The 20,788-nt window shown below is 32.6% G+C and overlaps 1 protein-coding gene across 1 annotated transcript in view; it reads left to right on the top strand.

The window, feature by feature from the left end:
- The window catches only part of LOC106648739 (lachesin-like), a 32,649-nt gene extending 14,139 nt beyond the window's left edge, over positions 1-18,510 (top strand). The window contains exons 3-10 of the mRNA XM_014365854.2: positions 4,170-4,276; positions 4,523-4,708; positions 11,204-11,287; positions 12,120-12,249; positions 12,563-12,700; positions 13,245-13,364; positions 14,845-15,054; positions 17,620-18,510. Coding sequence (XP_014221340.1) covers positions 4,170-4,276; positions 4,523-4,708; positions 11,204-11,287; positions 12,120-12,249; positions 12,563-12,700; positions 13,245-13,364; positions 14,845-15,054; positions 17,620-18,002 — 1,358 coding nt within the window. The 3' untranslated portion in view covers positions 18,003-18,510. The remainder of the gene's footprint in view (positions 1-4,169; positions 4,277-4,522; positions 4,709-11,203; positions 11,288-12,119; positions 12,250-12,562; positions 12,701-13,244; positions 13,365-14,844; positions 15,055-17,619) is intronic.
- The last annotated feature ends 2,278 nt before the right edge of the window (positions 18,511-20,788 follow it).

The raw sequence follows: 20,788 nt of genomic DNA, 5'->3' as shown, positions 1-20,788 counted from the left end.
CTGATGACTCAATAGTTATTAAATCAAGTCCAAACATATTGGAAGCACTTGGACTTGCACTTTTCCATACCCTGAACACACGAAGAAAAATCAGAGCCATAGTATGCGCCATTATGCAGTTATAACTATAATCATAAGGAAAAATATTTAAAAAGTACAACCTATTGACGTTTATCCTCATTCAATTTCTTCTGACACGCAATTGGACCTATTTTATACATTTAAATGAATCCATCAGCTTCATTATGACGTTCGAACTATCTTAATATATTTTTATACATACCTTCTTCATTTTTATCTATCGTAAGATACAATTTTAAGATACATCGTCCACAATTGACTCTTGAAATATTGTTTTTTTATCCTTTTTCAACAGTTTAATATTAAATGTTATACTAATTGTTTAGTTTGGAGTATTATTATAGGGTTTGGTCAGGGGAAATTCGTGCACGAAATTTTTGATTTTCGAAATTAGGTGTAAACACATTTTCGATAATATAATAATACTCCAAACTAAACAATTAGTATGACATTTAATATTAAACTGTTGAAAAAGCATAAAAAAAACAATATTTCAAGAGTCAATTGCGGACGATATATCTTAAAATTATATCTTACGATAGATAAAAATGAAGAAGGTAGGTATAAAAATATTGTACGATAGTTCGAACGTCATAATTAAGCTGCACTGACGAACGAAACTTTAGCTTTAAAATTTTCTGTTATAGTTATCACCCCGATCGCTGAGGCTAATTGGCATATTAAACGCGAATTTGAAGACGCATAAACATACCTTTCCATTTTGTGCGAAACTTTATTCAGCCAATAATATAAGGAGAAAAGATTCATCCGTTTATACCTATGGCGTAAAGGGGGTGATGCAGATGCCGTTGACTAACGAAGCTAAACCCTTCTTCCTTCACTTCTTCTTCAACGTATATATAAATGTATATTGAGAGCGCTGCTTCAAAGATGTCTTTATTCTCTGTATAGGTATATACGACCGTCTAGAAGAACGATGAAGACGGATGCTGGCCTGAATAAATTAAGTTTGAATCAGATCTTCTACTCTGATGTGCGATAGCTACCCTCCCCTCTCGTCTCTCTCTCTCTCTCTTTCTCCTCTCTAACTCGTTCTCTTTCTGCTTTCGTTTTGTGATTGGAACTGTCCTCCTTGTTCCATCTTGAAAACTACGCCTGAAATCTGACTGCTACTGCTACTTGCTTTTGTTTTGAGTCGAAATTTTCCGTGGATCTTTGCACGCAGTATATGCTGTTATTTACTCGAATAAATTCAAAGAATTTTTAAAACAGTCTGGAGAAATTCAAGCAGTTTTCATCGGTGTCAATCGCATCTTTATATCTATGGAACTCTCATATAATAAAATCATTAAGAGTCCTGTAGTGTTAAGTTTTAGGCTCTTCAAAACAAAACAAAAATTTACAATCGAGGTAGTATCTTCAAACCAGTTTTCTTGCCAAAAAAACTCATTTGTCAGTATCGTTACTACTTAAATTATCCTAATTAATATCCACTCAGAGCATAAGATAATAAGTTTTATGCTATATTTACCGAGTCGCATGAGAAATCCAAATGCATTTATTTAAGAAATTTCATTTTTAGTATTTTATTAAATATTGATATTAATTCTGGTCAAACTTAAAGCTAAAATTTTCACTTAATAGGGACACAAATTTTGTATTAAAACGGTTGAGAAATCAATGTTAAAACAAATTATTACTTCGAATTACCAGAAAAAACGTAGTAGTGAATTTCAGTAAAAGGCGGAGAGAAATTTTCTTTACATTCAATGGTCTCGTACTTACAAGAAGCAAAATAACATTGATTTTGTGAAAATCTAGATTTCGCGTGATTCTTCGCTTTGCAAACGCAAAATTCATGCAAAATTCTTTCCCTCTTTTTTCTTTAAGTTTGATAATATTTTTGACCCTTATACCATCATGTTCATGTAGCCCGACGACGTACATACAAAAAATAACGACTTCTTACTGGATGGACTTGGCTTTTCTTATTTTCTCTGCTCAAAAATCTTTCCATATTATTCGATCCTTGATGTATTTGCGTTTCTTTCTTTTATTCTTCAGAATTTTTTCAATGAAATGAATTATGCCAATGGTGACCAAAAGGAAACTGAAAATATTTTTTTTATGTGAATGAAGAAAGGTACAGAAGGTAACTTCATTAAGATATCTTGGATGTTCAATGATAGGTATAATATTCTAATTTTGTGAAAATGAATGGCTTGATATGTTAATAAAAGATCTATAAATAATAATTTCGAATATGAACGAATTAAATCCTATAAAAAGGCTTAAAAACACAATTAAAAATAAAGAAGAAAAAAACTTTCTTGATAAATCAGTCCGAACTTTGAGAGCATATATTGTATTATAAAAAAAAGTATCACAAGAGTTTAATAATAACCAACTTTCTTTTTTACAAACGTGAAAAACCTAAGAATTTAAAACAGTAATTCAGTATTGCTTGAGTTAAAGTCGAGAACAACCTTATTCCATATGAAGCATTTATAAAAGTTTGCTAGTTCGATGAATTGCATAGGAATTAATGAAGACATTAAATTTTTAAAAAGAATTTGGATACTTGTAAATGAAAGCATGAGACTAAGTCGACGTTTCCCCCGAAGAGTAACACTTTTCCATTTAAATTAACACACAAACGTGTTACTCTTCGTGAGGAGCATTGATGATATTTAAACTAAAATGCTTGAGAACTTACACAATTTGCGAAACGTGAATAAAATTGCATAAAATGAAACAAAAATGAAATCAAACAATAATAATATTTGAAAATAATATGAAAATACTCTGTGAAGAAACACCCGTCCCCCAGCGAGTCAGTTTGTGTAATCGAATCTACTGTATACATAAAGTCCACAAACTGGAAAAAAATAAAATACCAGTGGAGAATGAAAAACATACGTGTAAGCTTGAAAAGGTGGGAAAAGGGAAAGCGAATCGTGAAAAAAAGACAATGGTAGTGAATCAGTCATCAATTGTCAATGCATATACAAGCGTCAGCAAACATGAAGCAAAAAACGCCATGTCCAACGGTAAACGGAGTAATTGAATAATGTTGGTCGGTTATTCTGATCCCAGTTTTAGGGCTTGTATTCGAAAATGTACGTAAATATTAGCCACTACACTTGGAGAAGCATGATGTTTGAAAATCAGTGTTTGAAACAATATTTAGTAATGTAAAAATCGATTGTCTATAAACTCAAACATGTTTACATTTTATGGAAAAATTTTCAAGTTCACCTTGAGAATTTTTTTAATAAAACTTGGATTTTTAACGATGAATATTTTTATCGTTGACAGTTTAAATGTAGCTTCGGTTGTTTGGAGAGGATTTTTTTACCAATTCGATGAAATTTGACAGAATATTGAATAAGAACTCCAGTATTTCACAAATAAAAATTAAAATATTCAAGATTTATTTGATATATAACGACTCCAAAACGTTAAAATTTTTCGAATTAATAAAAATAGACAAAAATGCTTCAAACAATGATTGAAGGTAATACAATGTAGAAGTAAAACTCCACAATTAACCTAATCTTTAAATACTTCTGAAGACAAAATGAAAATTACAACATTAATCAAGGATGCGTGCGGTTTTACTTATCTTTATAGAACTTACCTCCATATTTTTTCATAGGAGCTTTTTTGTATCTCGATATTCGACTAACGCTGCTATTTTCAGTTTTAATTCCAGTGAAATGGTTCTTACCACTCAACTAGGATTAATAAACATTTTCCATTCCCGATAGGACAAAAATCATTAATGCTAAGCTTCCTTCTACTATACTACTGCATAAAGCTTTTATTTTTTTGCATTTGGCGCTGTATATATATATGTAAAAATTTTTTGGCCATTCGATTTCACAGAGAATCGGCCATATATGTATTATATTTAGATCGATTCATGGGCATCTGTTAGCTCTCATCTATCTAAAGTCAAAAACAATTTTTTTAAATTCTAGGAGAAATGCTCTCTACTTTTATCAATCATACCCATGAATATTTTGACTGTGTATTTTAACACAATATGTATTTTGTACTAATAAACCAAAATTAATTTAATTCATATCGCCTAGCCGAGATTAAAATTATTTTAATTTTTTCAGGAAGAGCATTTCAACCTGAATTCATGAAACCTTTAGCCAATATAACAGTTCCTCTCGGCAGAGATGCAGTTTTCACGTGTCACGTGGAACATTTGGGAGGATACAGGGTTAGTTTTTTTATTCATTTACTCTACAATCATCATTCATTTTTGATCGAAATTATTTTGAAGATAGTAATTTCTCTTATAACATACATTTGAAACAATTTGAAAGCAAGTTGCAACACAGTGAATTATTGGGACATTTTTGATGAATGCAAAATGCAGCAATTCAGTAAACTTTGAAAAATGAAAAAATATTTTCGTTTTAATTAAATTGACGTTCCATTTTGAATTTTCTTATTTATAAATCAGGTGGGCTGGGTGAAAGCCGATACAAAAGCTATACAAGCTATACATGACCACGTGATAACTCATAATCCAAGAGTCTCCGTTTCTCATGGCGATCACACAACCTGGAGTCTACGTATTAAAGGAGCTCAAAAAGAAGATGAAGGCTTGTACATGTGTCAGATCAACACAGACCCGATGAAGAGTCAGGTAATTCAATAAAATAATAAAAATGCTATAGGTAATATTTAAAAAATAACATTCAAATATTCTTACCATCATTGCATGTACATTAGACAGATTTAAAAAAATCAAAGGTCTTTAAAACCTCGATTTTACTATCTTAATGCCTTCAATATGCTTAAAAATAAAGCCCCAAAAAATTTTAGCCCTTAATATTACGCTTATAAAATCACTCATCGAGCATTTTAATTTTCAATTTAAATAAGATTCGACAATTATTTTTTCTACTAATTGCTACTCCCTTTAAATTTCCGAACCTATCTTAAATAAATTAGACTTAAATGAAAACACGTATTTTAATGCAAAATTTTATCATCTTTTAGAATCCGGCTTTGAAATTGAGATTAACGTATTATTTCAGATGTTGTAAGCTAACTTTTTGGGGTAACTTTTCAAAATTTTGGCTTAAATTTCGTCTCCATCTCGCATAGATTTCTCAGAATTTTATAATGTGTGAGGAAAAATATGATTTTTCGAGAACTCTGAATTACTGCATTTTCAGCTATAAAAACGCATACCACAAAAACAGCTGCATCTCAGAACAATTAAGGAGTTCTTAAAATTTAAATACGTCGTTGGAATGGTAAAAAAAATCTATCAAACAATGCATTGACATTTTTTCATAGGTGATTGTGCTGAGTCATTTTAGAAGAAACAAATACTCTTTTCTCGAATTATACAAAAACAACGTTTTTCGGCACATAAATGGCTTATTACATCTGAAATAATGCATAAATCTCGATTTTGAAGATGATAAAATTTTGCATTAAAATACGTGTTTTCAAACACGTCTAATCTTTCTAGTATAAACTCAGAATTTTAAAGAGAAAAATAGCTTTTTGAATCTTATTTAATCGAAAATCAAAATGCTCGTCGATTGATGCTCGATATCGTGTTTATGAAGTCAGCAGACACAACGTGAAATTTTTATTTAACTCGCTTATCGATAAAATAAATAGTAGTAACAAATATTTTTACGCTGAACCTAGGGCTCAAATCTTAACGCAATTTTTTTATTGCTTATTAAGTGGGTCAACGCGAATTTGATACACATCCATTTATATTAGAAAAAAACTTGATGATGACTTTCAAAACTATTGTCATAATTTTTCATTGAGAAAAAATGTAGTTAGAAATACACAATAATTTTATTTATTATCCGCGTCATCATTTAACTATATTAAACTAAGATTTCAAAGTATTTTATAGACAACCCAAATTAATAAACTACTTTTCAAGAATTAACCTTGGACTAAAAAAAGGAAACAAGTTAGTTTCAAAAAGAAAAGAGATAGTTTCTTTCAAGAAGTTTGAATTAATCGAGAACCATCCTAAAAACGTAAAATTTTTCATAAAATACACACAAAACACGCCTTTTGTTAATTAATGCAAAGGAGTCGTAATAATTAAAGTGCAGTTGAGAGCTTGAGACTTTCCAATTACACCCACAATAATATTCGAATTCGGCTTATTAGCTATTAATATTTTGGTTAACTGAAATGGAAAAGAAACAGTAAAAGTTTGAAGCTATTAAATATCCGGGTTCATCTGCAGATGCTTAAAAAGATAAGAGATAATATTAACAAAGTAATAAACCAGAACGGTAATTCTTCATCGAAAATTTCACTTGCTAATTATTTTTCTTTGTTAATATTTTATGAAATGTAATAAATATATGGGTATAAGCAAACCTAGTTTGATAGTTTTTTTTGTAATATTAAAAATAAGTACGGAATTTAATAAATGTGAATTTTAAACAATTATATTAAATAAATCGTTATTACTATTCCGATGGTTAATTTAGCAAAATAATTGAAATCGTACAACTTCCTTGATCATCTTTCAATAATTAATAGATTTTTTCAAACCCGATGCTATTTCTTTAACGTTTTTGCATTGGATATTATTTTAATCCCGATTGGTGTTTATCTTTTGATCAGCCCAAGTCAATGTAATTCAACACAGGTGCAAAATCAAGTACATTAATGTGAAATAGCATCTGATATTAATTAACATTTCAAAGGACACTCATTAAAATAAAGTGTGAAATTAGGTGCAATATAATTACATATTAAGAACGAGGTTCATGATTTTGATTTAAAATTAATTTTATAAATATCAAGAATTCAAGTCCCAAATACTGTGGTTGTTAATATTGTTAGGGCTGAGCTCAAAAAAAATTTATCTAAAAAAATTCTATGAACATAGAAAAAAGAAAATTAAACAAATTAACTGCGTATTAAAAGACTTCAACGAAGCAGAGATCAGTCCTACATTGACAGTAGCAACGCCTTAAAGCACGACAGGTACAAAGTAATTAGGAAGGTCTTGAGTATACTTATGTATACGTACATAACGAGAGAGAGAGAGAGAGAGAGAGAGAGAGAGACAGATCTAGTGAAAAGAAGCTTGTTCACGAAAACATCGAAAAGAGTCGGGAGATACATCTCTTTTAAACGCGACTAATGAAGTCCTGTATATACATGTATACAAAACCACACACCTTCACGTTAAACTTTCGGTACTATACATAGCTGAAAGGTTAAGCTCGTAATATATACATCCTTCAAGCCGCTTTGCTGTTTTTCAAGCGTGCAATGCGAAGGACGAGAAAAATCTTTTATCTATAAAAGGGCCGAAATGTGAGAAACGAGTCTGTATATTGTTACTCTTGCTTCTCATCTTCTGATACATGCTCACGTTTGATAAAAATATATTCAGCATAGTAAAAAGCTGCATCTGATTAAATTTTTGTTCTTTTCTTTTTCATCATATCAATTGGATTTTACTGCACATAATATTTACTAAGGAGAGTCATACACTAATTCACTCCTCTTTGTCATTTTTGTGATATAAACCACAGTTTAATGTCAATCTACATTTTCAACATAAAATTGGCATCTTTGAGTCTTAAAAAATGTGAAAAAAGTTGCAGAATGGTCCTTTGCATCTAAAAATAGCTTATTTTTGTTATTTTAGCCTTTCGGCACTGTGCGCAAGGTTCAGATCAGAGTTTTTCAGGTGGGAGTCAGGTAATGAGATTGCCTACTCACTGATTAAGTTAGAATTAATAATTTTTTATTTATTCTTGTTGAGCCATCACAGGCTTAATTGTGGATTTTTAACAATTATAAAAAATAATAAAAATAAAATTGATCTCATAGTTTTGCTAGTGTCACTTTTACTTCACATGTCATACTGACCTAATGCAAAAGTAAACTTGCCCTAAAATTTATAAAAATAGGGCAGTATATTTTAATTGTAAGAAAATATTGTGCATTAGCTTTCTTGGGTTATTAAAAATAAAAAATAACATTCGTACAAATTGAAACGAAAAAAATTAATTCACACAAATGTTTTCTTTAATTAAAAATATACGGATCGATAATGATTACTCCCTTATTTTAAAAGTAATCAATAATATTTAATTACAATATTCAATGCCGAGAAAATTAGATGTAACCTTGTTTTCAAAGTAAAAACGATATTAGGAAAAAGTATGCCGTAATATAATTTATGTGTGCCTATATTTATATTGGCACTATGTATTGAATGTGTTTCTGCCGATAAACAGAATGATGTTTGTATTCGAACATTTGAGCAAGTCTGAATGAAAGATTCTATTAATGTTATGCAATGGGCATGTACATACGATGTATTTGACTGGGAAAACACCTCAATTGTCTAAACTTCTTTTTAGGCTCAAACGAACACGAAGCTCTTGACTGTTTTCTTTGTGAAACATTTTTTTCCGTAGCATAGAGTACCCACTCTTGGAAGTTAATGAAGACAGTTTTCATGAATTTTCGCCTTTTATTTTCAATCAAACGAATGGGCGATGGCAGGTCAGTTTAGAGGTCATAAAATAGTAAAAATCATCGTCAAAATGCCTCAATGCCTATTTCCATAATTTTTTATAATAATACAAATTGAAAAATAAAGCCGAGATTATCAACGATTATCATCGAATCGAAAGAAGTATTTGTCAATTTTTTCATTTGAATTTTTTATCAATTATGTATATATTCAAATTCAAATGTGCCATATGAGTCATCGGCATGGAAAGTGTCACACTTTATGCAGATACGTATATTTGTATATATTGTGCGCGAGCACACGAAGCGGTTGGGAGACGATTTTCCTCACTATGCTGCATCAGCACATAAATATATATATCGTGTTCTGGCTGTCCGCTTTCTGTCGTATAATAATTAATACATAAAGCTGTGAAGCTTTCGCTTGCTCAATTATTCTATATAGCCTGCGGAGCTTCGGTCATTGCTGCAGTTAGCCCCATGTGTCATCGAATACATGTATGTGTACGGTGGTTCGACATCCACAGCTACTCTTGAAATCGTCTCTTTTCTCTACTGTGTAAAGGTTTCATTGTATGATTCAAACAGGCTACGCAACACATACAAGTGTGTGTATGTACCAATATATATATAGTAAAAATATATGATGTATATATGCTGACCCGGTTGGCTACTACACTACTATGAGTACGTACGGCCTCTCTTTTCATACGTGTTACTATGCTATATTTCTTTTGAAGTCAATCGAGCTTTGAAATTCTTTTGGCTTCATAGACTCGAAATATTACACGACAGGCAACACTCCTGCATTTAGAATATTTTCATACAACTGTTGACTTTAATGATGGGGTTATAATTTAAATTTTTCTTTTCATTATGTGAATATAAGTGATGGAAAAAGTTGACATTGTTAAATTTGTAGAGATTTCAAGCTATATCAACGAGAATTTCTTTTAGTTCATGACTGTAATGAGATTCAAAAAATTGTTTACAAAACATAATGTGCGTAAAAAAAAGTTATTGAATTGATTAAATTGCAACAATTTAATGAAAGTCACTGCGCTGAAAAAAAACTAATTTAGCCGAAAAATCGTGAAATTTTGAAGAATATTTCGAGTTTTGCAAAATTTATCTAAAATCTTGATAGGATGTGTTTCTAAACTTTATTTTCGTCCTATGAAATTTTGAAAGGTTTAGTCAGCATATTCTCAATCTTGCGAGAGCTAACCTCAAGCTTGGATGTAAGCTATGCAAAACATGAAATATTGTTCCAGCGAGAATACGAGCATATACCGCTCTAACCCATCGAGAAGAAGGAATCTACTTTTCTTGGTGTAACTCATTAATTAAAAAGGTTGATACCAGAAAAATATGTATTTTTGAAATTGAAAAATTTAATATTCAAATATTAAATATTCAATGAAATAAAGTAAAATAAATTAACTCGTAGTTTTCGAAACGTCAGTTATACAATTTCGTAAACTTTTCTTTATTGAACAAAAAAATTTATGCACACGCTGCGACGTGATAAAGATTTAGAATAATTTTTTAAAAGTATTCTATCAAATTCTAATATTACGTAAAATACAAGTACTTTAAAAAGCTCTGGTCACGTACGCGTACTTTTGTAAATAAATTCAAACAATTGCACATTGAAAGCTGTGCTGAGAGCTCTTGACTCATCATTCTCAAATCGTCACTCTTCACCAGTACATCTAGAGCAGTCTCGTAAAGAGACAGAGTACATAAAAAACTACCAATGAATAAGTATCGAGTAATTCAGGTCCATCATCTCTCCCACATCCAATTAAAAAAGCTTTGAGCCCTGTCTGCCTTGTGAAAAATATGAAAAACTTTCAGATCTGCCATGTGAACCCTTATACATATATATGGGGGACTCTCTGTAAACTCATCCAGACAAAAAAATTTTCCTGTACCCGACATAATTGACATTTTTTTCGATATGTTAGAAATGTTCACGAATTTTGATAGAATTTTTGGGACCGTCTATAACCCTTTTTCTGAAATCTGATTTTTTTCGAAATTTATGCTTATTGTGGATACTTCAAAAAATCCTAGCTCAGCGTTAAGGAATTTCAGAAAAAAGTGCAAAAAAACCTATTGGCAGAAGATTATCAAAACTATCAGAAAAAAATGTTCCAAAATAATATCGGCACTCTAAATACCAAAAATTCCTAAAGCTTTCTTAGAATGTCTTGTACTACTAATTGCATTTTTGTAATGGCTTGAATTTTTTACGAAAAGGTCCAATAACGTAAAATTCTGAGACATTACTGACTTACCAAACAACATGTTCATAATGTCTTATCCATGAAAAATTTTTTGGATGGTTTAATTGATACCGAATTTCCCATATACGTATAACTATATTATTACGTTACTATTCGACACCGTCGTTTGTAATCGAACTAAATTTTTTTCTTTTTATAAAAATATTTGACCAGTTCGTTAAAGTGATTCTTTCCGTTTTTTCATTTTCACGAAATGGAAAATTAAAAAAGAATTAAATTGCATTCATACCATTTCAATAACTTAAAACTTTCAAGTTAAAACTGACGATTTTCTATTTTCACGATACACACGATATTATCTGAGTTTCACGAATGATTTGCTTCTCGAATTGCAGACGGGTATGTTGGCGGTTGAAATCCCCCCGGACTTCATTCCGGAAGAAACATCGAGTGATGTGACGGTACAAGAAGGCTACCACGTAAGTATAAAGACATTTTATACGCATATTAATAGTAAAGAAAATAAAATAAGAAAACTCGTTGCAAATAATATAAAAAAATCGTTGCAACTCTCAAGGTCGAGATAATTTTTTTTTAGAAAAATCTAAAATATAAAAAGAATGGGAGAAGCTAACTTGATTGGCGCGAATCTTATCAGCTATATATAGAGCGAGGCGTACACGCAGAACGCTCATTGAAAAGTGAGTTCAGCCTGACTCGATTAAGGTCTTATCAGTTGAGTTCAGATAAATTGGATCTCACAGTTTCATTCTCTCTTGTAACACTACTGCTGCCTACTTTACTTTCTCTAGCCCTCTCTCTCTCTCTCCTTCTTTGCTCAACTCCCTCACTATACTCTCTCTGCGAGTTTTCTTACGTCCGGCTTCTTGTGCAGCAAACTAATTTTGTTAACATTGAATTTCGGAATGAAATAGTCGCACGCGCGCTTCGGTCAATGCGCGTGGCAGAGATGCAGTTGCGGAGAGAACTACCGGCGAAAGAAATTTTTCTTTGAGAAGAAAAACCATTTTAAAGTTATCGCGAGATAGGCATGGATGACCATCATATGCTAATAAAATCAAAAATAAGAATTTTTTCGGGGCTCAGATTTTTGAAAGTTAACGATTGTGAATGTAAAATTATGCATACACTAGTTAACTTTTTTGTAAGAAATGTTTTTCGTAAAAAAGGAATAATGAATGAATCGACCTCTTGAATATTCTTGGTACATACAGAAGCATGAGTAATACAGAAATCGAAACGAACTAGCACTAAACAGAGAACATTTTACGAAATATAATTAAATTACAGGTCAAATTGAAATGTCGAGCAACTGGTATACCTCCGCCAAAAGTCAGTTGGCGCAGAGAAGATCAAAAGGATATAATTATTCGTGAACCTTTCTACGAAAAATCAACTAGTTCCAACGAAAAGGTCAAAGGTAACGCACATTACATTCCGAGTATGCATATAAAACATACCTAGCACTGCGTGAAGTCGTAACATTTGAGGATGAATAGAACTACTTGAAAATCAATAAAATTTTATAAAAATATTGATAGCTAATAATTTAAAATCAATATATTTCGGAGCACTTTTGCAAACCAACAACCAAAATATGAATCCGATTTTGACAAAGTTTGACTTTGAAACGAATGTGAAAATATCATTGCATTATTAAAGCAAATGAAATAAACTGCTCGATGTATAATAAGAAATAGTTTAAAATTCATTTTTTACTATTTTTGTTACAGTTCAAAAGGTCAACGAGTGGATTGGTGAGGAGTTGACACTATCAAAGATCAAACGAGATCAAATGGGCGTTTATCACTGTATAGCCAGCAATGGAGTACCTCCTAGTATCAGCAAACGCATAATTGTCGACGTTACTTGTTCGTAATAATATTATATTACTTTCATTTCATATTTCAAATAAGCTCGCATGTTATTTAAAATGTATAAAAGAAAATTTTCAAGTCAGCCTGTGTTTGACGTTTTAGATTTTAATGTACGAATGGTATTAATTCTCAACGCAATGCATTATTCTCAACTAAAGCATTAAGGTTATATTGTACGCAGGGATACAAAGACACTCAAATATAATGATTATTTTATAAATCATTTGTTCGATGCTGTCGAGGCTCGTCGGTACGAGCTTGAACGTTGACGTTGTTTGAAAAAAAAACAACACAGCACTCAATTAAAATCAGTCGGTGAGCAAAAAGTGAGCTGGAAATAAAAAAGAGAGTGCATCGTGAGCGAGTGAGAGGGAGAGAGAGAAAAAGAGAGACTGTGTATGGGAACGAGTGCATGTTCGAGTAAACGTTAACGAGGCACGCCTTGGGATTGCATATTGGACGGTGATGATAATAAAAAAAAATTTACTGCCAACGACTCTTTTTATTTCACATTTTTTTTTGCTCTGTATCAACACAGTTCCACCGGTGATACACGTGCCGAATCAACTAGTCGGTGCACCTCTTGGGACCGACGTCACGCTCGAGTGCATTGTCGAAGCCTTTCCTGTGTCGATCAATTTTTGGCGCGGCAATAAAGGTAAGATTAATACATGAACTGCTACTTTTATGTATCATTCGATTAAACAATTTTACTCCTTTCAAATGCTTGCTAAACAATCGCTTTCCTCTGTCAAAGTTCATTCCGTTCATATATTGTATGAGCAGGTATGTTCGATATAGCTCGGTTCATTTTGAGCTGCTACTCTTTATAAATCAATTTTACAACTCAATTTAATTATCAATTATAAAATGAGAGAGGATAAAAAAACATAGAAATGCTGTTCAATGTTTTCAAGCGTATGTAATCGAGAAAAATCAAATAGCAGAAAAAATATATAGGAGAATGAAAAAAGGAGCTCAGCAATTAGCGATACCGTACTGCCGCCGTAGGATATACATACACGCCACGGGAAAGTCTGAAAAACTCGTTCAAATACTTCCTTGACATGTTGAATTTCAATCGGAATATTTTTTGTGATGCATGCGTTGTTGAGTCTCATGAGTATGTATATAGAGATGATTTTCAAAGCTTAAGCAAAAGTTGAGAAAAAAATGTCTTCGTTTCGAAGTATAAACACATACAGAAAGAAATAATCTATTCCACGGTTTAAAATAAACACCGAAAAGCTTGTATTACTCTCGTACGACAGCTTCGCACAGGATCCCTTTTCAGAGGAGCATTGATCGGTCAAACTAAAAGCCAATGGCTCGAGATGTTCGATCCTTTTGCCACGGAAAAAGATCAGACTAAAATGCTTTAGTAGCGCTCACTTCACTTTCTTATTGATTTATCGGTTTCGCTGCTACTACACGAGCTTCATATCACAATTCTGAAATATAGTTTTAACTACAATGGCAAGTCCAGCGTCCATTAAATTTACTCCCGTTTACTGAGGTGCTGTACTGTACGGTACTGCGTGCGGTTTCACTTATTTTATTCAAAACGAACCCAAAGGCATATAATGCATAAATGTTTGGAAGAAGCCTTTTCGAGGCAAATCCAGATCGATAGCGCGAGGCATGCAACGAGCGAGTGCGATGCAGCTTTCTTCCGATACAGCTACCGATATTGCTGCGATGAGAAAGATCGATATTCATCGCAGCTCAAATGAGAGATTTCGGGAAATTCAGACTCGCGCGTGAGCCCGGACTGGCTGTAGTTCAACATCCGTAACGCGATAGGGCGCGTACGGCCAACTCGCCTAGTCTGCACAGAGAGAAGCGGGGGGGAGCGCTTATCATCAGCCTCACAGACCAAAGATCCGCCCGTAGCTTTAGTCAAATATAAACTTAACATCGTCCCACACAACGGCGGCCGCCGCCAGCCCTCATCCCGAAGCCGTCGATGGGCATTGAGTCGATTACGATATTAATAGCCATTCGTATCGATAGCTCGCTGGTGACCTTAAACCTTTGCTTTTACTTCAAGTCCTGTATCGAAATTAAACCGGTTTTTGGTTGAGCTTATGAGTACAACCCGGCAAATTTTTAACGCCTTGACACCATTTTTTTTCAAGACGATATAATCATAACAAGCAGTCGACACGAAGTACAAATACTGACGAAACCGACCCTCAAGGGACACCACAGCGTGGCACATCCAAATTTCAATTTCAAAGTGCGTATGTTGCTGATCATACGTAATTTCACCAAACAGGACGTTGGAACTTACAAATGCATAGCTAAAAACTCGAACGGCGAGTTTGAGAGCAGCATCAGACTTTATGGTGAGTATACTTTTTCAAATTTTACTTTGAGAAATTTACCTACAGAACGTAATTATTTCCAAAAATGTCAGTACTGACGATTTAAAAGTGACTCCAAGATTCGAAGAGCAACTCTTACGTTGAAAATAATTTGACAGCCTTGAATAAATACTTGTAATTATAATTTATGCTCTTTCGGAAAATATCTTACGTATTTCTAGTGAAAATCAGAGCACCATTTGTCAAAAGTGAACAGAGTATATGTACAGTCAGGAAAACGTATGCGAAGATAGATGTTACTCGCCCAAGGTTCAGGTGTTCATGAATACAGCCACATGAAAACTGGCGCACGCACACACTGTCTCACTTAATACTACGTACACACACATACATATACATTAACACAGATGCAGACTATAGACTATACAGAGTAAAAGAAGATACGTTTACATGTATCCTCACTTTAACATCCAAGCCTTTTGGGATTTTAGCTTTTGGCAGTATATAGGAGAGTAAGACGTTTATACGTTCTAGAAACACACATTGCGAGTGCGTATATATACGTGCAGAATCTTCGCACGAATTACATTATGTACCTTTTGAAACATTCTTGAGAAAATATGTCAAACTAGTTATTTTATTCATCTGAGACTACGCATAGGCGTGACGTGAACTGATGCCTTTGGTGCTGCTGATGCACCTTTAGTCTCTTTTCCCCCTTATCAATCTTTCAATTTGACGCTTTATTTGACAATTGATGGTAAAGTATTTGAGTAAATAAGATTTACTTCAAGAATGAACAAATATAATTCTTATATAAATATATTAAAATTTCCACAGCGAAATAATTTTTGATTTTCATTTTTTTAATAAATTATAGATAAACTTTTTCTTCTTAATATTTCCTGCCTCATAATTCTGTGTGCATGGGAAAATGAATCTATGATAGGACCTCAAAATTGGCATTCTTACCTTTTCAAATTTCCGATAACCGATGCTTGACTTAATTACATACCATTAAAAGAATGTTCAAGTCATATTACTCAAGTACTGCTGTAAAGTTGCTGTATCTTTGCATTATTCTTACACATTATATCGGGTTTTATTATAAAGCGGCACAAGAGCCAATATTGAAATTACCATCAGCGTAGATTGTTTTCCGATTTTTTTTTCCTCTTTTCTTAATTTTTTTCCGACTCGCATAAACAGATCTCTACGGCGCATGTCTACACACACATACATATTTATGTATGTATGTATTCGTTGGTGCACAGTTGTTAATATTCGTTTGACGATAAACTTAGCTTGTCTGGTAGCTTATACCCAGAACGACAAATGCGTTTCCCTCTTTTATCAGTGCGAAGCAATTACCTTTATTTTCGAGCGCTCGAGACCGTACTTTTTACCAAACCTCGTGCAGCATCCATGATATACTGGTAGATGACTCAGTAGACTCGTATAATTTAATAAACCGATGTTCTTCTTCGCCCTAACTGGAGACAAGCTTTTATTGGATTAATGTTTTCTTGTGTGAGTAGAGAGTGAGTGAGAGAGAAAGAGAGAGAGAGAGAGAGAGAGAGAGAGAGAGAGAGAGAGAGAGAGAGAGAGACTTTTCGTGAGAATCTTCCAGGTACTCTAAATGTGAACGTGTTCGAGCTTTGACGATTGTTAAAGATTTAATGAAATCAAACCCTTGACACTATGGCTTTTGCCAAGTTACAGTCAATATACCTTCAAATTGACGTTTTCTCTGCCTCAAGCATCGATAAAAGATAACCGATAGTAAATTTAATTAGACATTACTTTTCGTTATGCATGTATAGCTTGAAAGGACGCACTAAATTTGGTACATTCTATTTAAATAATCGAATACATTTCTTAGTGGTTGTTCAAATGTTGAGAGTTTTAAAATCCAATTATTCGAATATCAAGAGCTCGTTATTTTCATCTTTGAACCATTGAATACGGGATTCAAAGAAAAATGTACGGACACATTCGTGTTTTTTACGTTATATCGATAATCATAATTGACTTATGGACTCAATTCTCAAATGTCAAAGCAAGTCCAGCCTGTGAGCTTTATGACACTAGTCTCTGCTTACAAACTAATGGTATTCGTGAAAAAAATAATGTGTATTCGCACGTATCATATATATATCCAGCCTAAAGTAACATTTTGGTTTTGCGCAGCGGGAGTAAAATGTTACTTTAGGTTGGGGTAGCACAAAAAAATGATTTAGCGGTACAAAGCAGGCGTCGTTTGAAATGATTCCGAAGCATGATTAAAATCCGAAACATTTTTCAATTGTATGGGAAATTTTTTAATAGTATATTACTGCCCTAGGCCGGGAAAAACAGAAAAGTCCCAGGGCACGTGAAATAAGCGACCGAGGCGAAGCCGAGGTCGATTAGCACGTGCACTGAGGCTTTCTTTTTTCCCGGTATAGGCCAGTATACGATTTTACATACCCCAGGCCCGAAAATAGCAATATTCCGTTTAGCGCAGCGGCCGAGAAATGCTACTTTCATGTGCTACTTTCATGTCATGTTATCCAGCTAGACGACCGTACCGCATCTCTGTTTCAGATATAACAAGCGCAGTAAAGCAAAAATCGTCTTACAACGTCGCTGGTGTCGAGTCGAAAATCAATCGGCATGAGTACGAAAATCAGCAGGGGTTGGAGATCGACGATGGAGATCACTCGGGGTTCGACGGCCTCGACGAGTATAACCAAGGATACGAGCGCATAGGAAATGGAGAGGTGAGGTCCCAACAGCCCCTCGACAATGTGGTTCAGAGCTCGCACTCCGTCCCGACTCAATCCTCGTCCTCGTCTTCGTCGTCGAGTAAGGAACGCAGAAAAAGGCCGGGTGGCGGTCATCATCAGTTCAGATCGAACTCGAACCGAAGCATCGACGGCTGTGCACTGCTACTTATTCTCATGGCGTTCGTCGTCACCTACAGGTGAAAGAACTGACATTTATTTCGAAAGCATAATTCTATGCTACTACTTATGGATCAATTATACTCACACAACTCTATCATTAAAACTCTATGCTTATTTTTGCAAACGTAAGCCGAATAACATAAATATATCAAAGCTTGATAATGCAATAACACCTATGTGAAAATGCCAATAAAAAAAATAGAAGTTAGTAAAGAGTCGGAACTACAGAGTTGACGCTAAATACTACTATAACCCATTAATTGCCAATAATAATTTAACGAATTAGATATTTATACAAAAAAACTGTTTTTAGCATACTTCAAGATAAACCGACACCTGTTATGAATCAAATACAAGTTAAAGATTACTCAAGTTCACTTTTAATAATCGGTTGAATACACTTACTTGATATAGTTTTTCCAAATTAATTCTAGTACTTTTCGAACGACCATAATAGGTTTTTTACCGAAAAAAAACGCATACACCATTTACCTGAGAAATTGTAATCTATAGTTTTGAACAAAAACAACTAGAAAAAAAAAAAAAGATTTGACTAAGTTATTTTGTAAATTATTAATGACCTTCATATCATGAAAAATTGACCCGGCAATTAAACTTATTTGTCCTGAGCATTAATTTCGATGAATTGTGAATGATCAAATTCTTGTTTCAAATTATCATTGATTAGCATTTTGCCGATTCCAAAAGAAGTCTCATAATCATAAAAATCCAATTACACTTTTCAGATGGGTATGGATTTTTGAAAAATGCTTCAAATGTAACGTGTATGATAAGCGCATTGCACAAATATTTTCCGACGCTGAATATACTAAGTCACGTGTATGTATATGTAAAAAAAATATTTGTAGAATCTCTGAGAGATACATGTTTCGAAATATATAAAAATACTTCATTCGGCTACGCTTTCTATTGAAAGCGTAAGTAAAGGAGAATTCCAAATTGTTCGAGTTGTTAAATATACACAAAATTATCGTAAAGAAATACTAGTTACTAATGGGCTTGAATCAAGAAAATTAGCTTTCTGTTTTATTTCTCCAAATTCAACTAAATATTCTAATATATTCCAAATTAACGCGCAAAAGTGCAATTTTGTGCATGAATTTTCCATTGTAAAAAAATAATAGATAAAGTTAAAATATTTTCTTGAAAATCCATACCCCTTGGTTTTTGGGTATGCTCTTTCATAATCCGGTGTTATTTTTGAGTTAAATAATCATTATCATTGTTTATTTTGCAATTAAAAAAAAACGTGATTTTTTGACTTAAAATTTTTTTCAAAGTCGATTTTCTACCTTGCTCGCCTTCGGAGGGCTCCAATAACATCAGCAATCGTGCACTTTTTTCTGAACCTTCAAAAAACGCGCTGCCGCGATTTTTATCTAGCCCCAATATTTCTAAAAATCCCTCATTTTTTACTCGAAAACTATTTCACATGTTCTAAATATCAACTAACAAGTACGATTTGGAGTGTAAAAATTTACTTGAAATCGTTTAGAGAATACGTGTAAATTTTTTCAGAATTTTTCAGACCACTTCGAAAATTTTGCAAAATATAACCATTTCCCGGCCTGTCGAAAAAATTCATAATGTTCCAAAAAAATTCTGAAAAAATTCTGAAAAAATTCACATGTATTTTTTGAACAAATTTGAACACTTTTCATTGTATGACTTTTTTTTATAAAGTCAATAATTTCCGAATAAAAAATAAGGGAATTTGTATATCGCTGCTCGGTATAAATTCGCCATTGTAGAAATATAAGGGTTAGATAAAAATCGCGGTTGTGCTTTTTATGAAGGTTCAGAAAAAAGTGCACGATTTTTGGTCTTATGGGAACCCTCCGAAGGCAGGGCAAGGTAGAAAATTGACTTTGAAAAAAAATTTTAAGTCAAAAAATCACGTTTTTTTTTAATTGCAAAATAAACAATGATAATGATTATTTAACTCAAAAATAACACCGGATTATGAAAGAGCATACCCAAAAACCAAGGGGTATGGATTTTCAAGAAAATATTTTAACTTTATCTATAATTTTTTTACAATGGAAAATTCATGTACAAAATTGCACTCTTGCGCGTTAATGGGTTAATGCTAGAGATAAGTTAAGTAAATTATTTTTTCTTATTCAAGTCTAGTGCATTATCGAATTGACTATTAAAATTATTTGCAGTAGATCGTTAAGCTTATCAGATTATTATTGGAAGATCTAAACAATCGTAAGTAAATTTAAATATAAATTTTACGTGTACAAAGTCAATAATTTTTTTATATGATATTCGATAAGTATAGTTGAATGCTTGATGATATCGTGTAAATAAAAATAATAGTTTGTTTGTTGTAAGGGGAAAAGATTAAACGCAATTATATGACTGTAAAATTTTAATTTTCAACTCATCACTAATGATGAATAAAACGGAAGCAAGAAAGTTTCATAATAAATGATGAATTAACCAAATGTTTCATTTGCTGTTCCAAATTTACTGACTTTCCTTTTTTTTAATTTATAGTTATCAACGTAACGAAATAAATTAATTTCACTTTTACACAAAATGAAAAATTTTACATTCTGTATCATGAAGTTGTATTTATAAATTTTGATAAATTGAACGAGGTTTTTTATGCAAAATAGAACTCAAAACATATCATGAGCTTGTTGTCTTCATTATAATTACATTACAAAAGGAACATTTTGGAATATTGTTTTAACAATAATTGCAACAAACAATATTTTAATAAAAAGTACATTAAAATTTAAATTCTATACAATTACATTTATTTTATCAAGTTA

This window comes from Trichogramma pretiosum, unplaced genomic scaffold, assembly GCF_000599845.2.
Source record: "Trichogramma pretiosum strain Unisexual culture from Peru unplaced genomic scaffold, Tpre_2.0 scaffold7, whole genome shotgun sequence".
Classification (NCBI taxonomy): Eukaryota; Metazoa; Arthropoda; class Insecta; order Hymenoptera; family Trichogrammatidae; genus Trichogramma; species Trichogramma pretiosum.
This window is presented reverse-complemented; position numbering and strand designations above follow the sequence as displayed.